Source organism: Phaethon lepturus, unplaced genomic scaffold, assembly GCF_000687285.1.
Source record: "Phaethon lepturus isolate BGI_N335 unplaced genomic scaffold, ASM68728v1 scaffold46037, whole genome shotgun sequence".
NCBI lineage: Eukaryota > Metazoa > Chordata > Aves > Phaethontiformes > Phaethontidae > Phaethon > Phaethon lepturus.
In genome coordinates, this window is record NW_010550621.1 from 5,310 (window position 1) to 9,845 (window position 4,536).

General features: G+C 52.4%; 1 protein-coding gene across 1 annotated transcript; it reads right to left on the reverse strand.

The window, feature by feature from the left end:
* Positions 1-1,044: 1,044 nt before the first annotated feature.
* LOC104623507 (putative olfactory receptor 51H1) lies at positions 1,045-2,001 on the reverse strand. The gene has a single exon (XM_010290612.1). The coding sequence runs from the start codon at positions 1,999-2,001 to the stop codon at positions 1,045-1,047; it is 957 nt and encodes a 318-aa protein (XP_010288914.1).
* Between the last annotated feature and the right edge of the window lie 2,535 nt (positions 2,002-4,536).

Sequence of the window (4,536 nt, forward strand, 5' to 3'; positions counted from 1 at the left end):
CACCTCGGGGAGCTGCTCCCACCGTCCACCAGCTGATGACAGCAACCCTTGCTCTTCCCCGGGGCTTGCCCAGTCTGACCCACTGGATTTGGCAAAACACTCAAGCACGAGACAAGCGGCTCCTTCATGTGCTCACACAAGGACACGGCTGCAGTTGCACGGCGTAACACTGCTGAGCGCTGAGGTCTCCGTGGTTGAGTCCCCAGCGTCTGACCTCTTGTTGGCAGATCGGAGCAGCTTGACAATTTCAGTAGGCACAGATGGACATGCACAAATTCCCTGTCTTCAGACATCTATTTTACAGGTCCCTGGAAAAATACAGGAGAGGCTTCTGGCAGCTTCTCCTCCACGAGGCCCAGGATCTGCATGTTAAACACCCACGTTTGCCTTGCAGACACCTTTGTTTATGGTGGAAAATAAAAATGGGAACAAACTTTTTAGCAGGGCCTGTTGCAACAGGACAAGGCGTAATGGTTTTAAACTAAAGGTGGGTAGATGTAGACTAGGTGTAAGGAAGACGTTTTTTACAACGAGGGTGGTATTAGCACCCGTCTATCCTCCATAACCGTAAAGAATCACATTATTTGTATAATGACATCTAAGGAGTCTCATATGATCACAAAACCCTTGGAACGGACGGTTTCAGGTAATGGTCCGATATAGGGATATTATAATTAAAAGCACAAGTCTGGCAATACTGTTTGTATTTCTTCGGAGACCAGAACTGCTGTTAGCAGTGAATCCCTTGATGAAAGGCTGCTCTCGGCAGTCTTCTCTCTCCCCACCTGCAGGGAGGGCAGCTCCATCACACAGCCACACCAGCTCTGCCCTCTTGCAGACCTTCTGAGAAATGGGGCACCCCAAAACAGGAGGTGGAGTAATGTGAATTGCCATAATCCAACCCTCCATGGAGTGGAAAAGAGCTGTGTTGCGGAAGAGGGGACAGGTTTCTTCTAGCATGAGTGACTTTGGGAGAAGGTATTGCCCATGAGCGACAGGGGAAAGCAGGGAGGAGATTGGCTTTGGGGCATTGCTGCTCTGGGACTAGACCCGCTGCTGGGTCCCTCTCTGACAGAGCAGGATGAGGATCCGCCTACGGATCTGCTTGGTTTTCCAGCTGTACACGAGCGGGTTCAGGACAGGCGGCACCAGGAGATAGGCATCAGCCAGGAGCACGTGGGTGAGGGGAGTCAAGTGCTTCCCAAACCTGTGGATGATGGACAAGCCAATGAGCGGGATGTAGAAGATCAGGACGGCACAGAGGTGGGAAATGCACGTACTAAAGGCTTTGGCTCGTGCTTCCTGGGAGACGGTGTTCAAGATGGCTCTGATGATCATCATATAAGACAGGAGGATGGTCAGGGAGTCCAGGCCCTTGGTGAGTATCACTGCAGTCAGCCCGTACAAGCTGTTGACACTGACATCCCCACAAACCAGCCTCAGCATGTCCTGGTGCAGACAGAAGGAGTAAGACAGGACATGGGACCTGCAGAAAGGCATCTTCTTAATAAGGATGGCAACGGGTACCACCACACAGATGCCCCGCATGAAGATTGCCCCCCCTGCCTTCGTTATCAGTGAGTTCGTCAGGACAGAGGCATAGCGCAAAGGGTAGCAAATAGCAACAAAGCGGTCGAAGGCCATGGCCACCAGGACCCCAGACTCGATGGCAGAGAAGGAGTGGATGAAGTACATCTGGACAATGCACGCCTCAAAGCAGAGGGAGGTGGACTCAAACCAAAAAATGGCCAGCATGGTGGGCAGGGTGGAGAGAGACAAGCCCAGGTCTGCCACGGCCAGCATGGAGAGGAAATAGTACATCGGTGTATGGAGGCTGTGGTCTGTCTTTATCATCCAGAGTAAGGTGCAGTTCCCCAGGAGCATGAGGAGGTATAGGCAGCAGAGAGGCAATGCCATCCAGTAGCTGCCCATCGGCAGACCGGGAATGCCGGTGAGGATGAAGGTCAGGGGACTGGTCCCAGTCCTATTGGAAGATGACATCTCACGCACAATGGTCCGGGGGTCTGGAAATAATAGTGTCTTGGAATAAAAGCCCGGCTATGAGACCCTCCACACACCCCAGCTACAATGGTGTTAGGACGACAGGCTCCTGAGAGCCAAGAACCCCTGTGCAGCTGCCCTCATGCATATCTATCACATCAGCCAGGGAAAAGCCGCGGTGGAGCAGCCCTGGGGTCACTGAATGGGCTGTGCACAGCAGCAGATAACGAGGAACGAGCAGTGCACCCGCAGTGCACCCTTGGTGTAGTCCCCAACATTTAACTACCCAGGGTTTCAGGAGGTTCGGTGCTCAGACCTTTGGGAGGTCCCTGAAAGCTTCTCAGCAGCACAGTGAGGACAAGAGCCTGGGGCCAGGGTGCTCCTGCTTGGAGAAGGAGGAGAGGTGGGATGGAGACCGGGAGGTCAGCCTCGGGAAGGGGGCTGGCTGCTCCCCGCGGCAGCAGCAGGAGCAGCACTGGCCACGCTGGTCCCTGCAGGGCTGAGGAGCGGGAAGTGGGGATGGAGGGGGAGACAGATGAAGGCAGAGAAAGGCCAACGTTTGTGCTGAACACGTTCAGAATGTCAGAGTTCGGACAACTCTGAGCTGAGAAGTAGCCCTCATGTGGCTTTGTGCTGATTTCTTCCCTTTTTGTTTAAGTATGACCAAACAAAAAACACTTTAGGGAGCTTTATCAGCTAAGCCTGCAGGTCAATTAACCAAACTAACACTGGTGGAAGGAAAATGGATTTGTGCTTTACAGCTGCCAAGAAGGTTAAATGGAAAGGAAGAAATTCAGAGGCTCAAATAAGACCGAGAACCTGAAGTGGTGTTTCGCCCGCCTGAGGCTATCAGAACAGCCAACAGCAGACAGCAGGTCTCCGTTTAAGCACCCTGGAAGCCGCCTGCTTTCCTGGGCAGCCTCAGGGCGACCAGCTCAGCGATGGGACGGTGGGGCACGCGGGGGAGATCTCCAGAGAAATGTTCCAAACAGGCTTCGCTGCGAAGGCAGTTAAATTTACTGCATCTGAAACGCGGCGGCCGAACACTGGTGGTCACAGCAGCGCATCCCCCCCTCTCGCTGGGGATGGGAAAATGTGCATGGCTCTATTCAGCTGGAAGCTAACATTATTTTTTTTCATAACTGAGGAACACAAAATGATTGAGATTTGTCCCAGAGTTTGTCTGCACATGCACACACACACTCTGAGACCTCATCTGCTATCAGGAGAAAAAAAAAAAAAAATCAAGTTTTCAGACGGCCAAAGGGTCAGGCCTGAAAGGCAGCGGTGGGAGAGCAGTCGTGCCTACAAATGACGCAGGTCACCACGGGGCTGGTCTCCTCCAGCAGCCCATGGTGCAGCTCCTCAGAAGCCGTCAAACACCCGCTTCCCTGACCGGGGGAAAAAGTCACGCAGGGACTCACAGCCTAGCACGGACTGCCCCTGGGATGGGGAGAAAAGCTCCCTGAAACCGCTCCGAGCAGTGTGGGAGAGGGAGAACTGGGAAGGCGAATGAGGGTGTAAAGAGCCTAAAGCCGAGGAGCTGAAGACCCCCCTTTGCTCCTGTGGGGACCAAAGGCATTGTAGAAATAAGCTTACACATCCTATTTGTGTAGCCCTGCAGAGAACAAGAGAAATTCTTAATTATTGACCAAGGCCAATTTTTAGGGTGGCTTTTCATATCAAGCCCATCCATAAATATGAGATCAAAAGTAATATTTAGTAAGGCAATTTGCTCCTAGCACTTTTCCAATACACTGGTTTGTTGGTTCTGCCAGAGACTTGTACAAATCCTTGTCTTGGTGCAAGCGCTCAAACAAACTGTCCTTGCAGAGGAAGAACATCTCTATTCTGTCATCTTCGGGCAGCTCACCCTGTACTTACCCCAGGTCGCGGCAGCGGACGCGGGCCAGGGACCGGGAACACACTGGCTGCACACACGGCTGCAGGCAGGCACTGGGAAAGCCGTATTTAACCCAGCCGGAGCAAACCCCGCGGGTCTCACCCAGGGAGCCACAGCCGATTTCTTTGCTCTTCAGGGGGCGTGGGCACCGTGGGACTGCATACAAGTAGTTTCTCCTGTCTTCTCTGAAAAAAATGGCAGAGTGCAAAAACGGGAGTGAAGGCAGCTTTGGGGCATTGGTCGTAAAAAAAAAGGCAAAAAATGGGTATTCAGAAAATTCCCCAGTTTTATTCTGCTCTGTGAAACTTTTCCATTCTGGAAAGTGAAGAGACCCGGCCCCGGTGCCTTCCACCCCCCAGGTGCCTCCGCGCAGCTCCCCCATTTACACATAGGTAGGCTTTATACATGTATTTTTGTATACGTGTGTGTATCGCATTCAGCTAGGTAGATAGGTTAAATACAAGGAAAGAAGGACAATAAGAAAAATCCCTGAAAGGTTCCCAAAAAAGAGCACAAACCGAAAGAGCCAGCCAATGGATTCCTGATCGGAAACTTTATTTTGAGGACTTTTTGGACGCTGTGATGCGTCTCACGCAGGTCTCTGTGTGGGCGGCGGGTGGTGGGGTACGGAG

Excerpts from the sequence above, each read along its gene's own strand:
- LOC104623507 (XM_010290612.1), bottom strand. The coding sequence starts at position 2,001 with ATGTCATCTTCCAATAGGACTGGGACCAGTCCCCTGACCTTCATCCTC.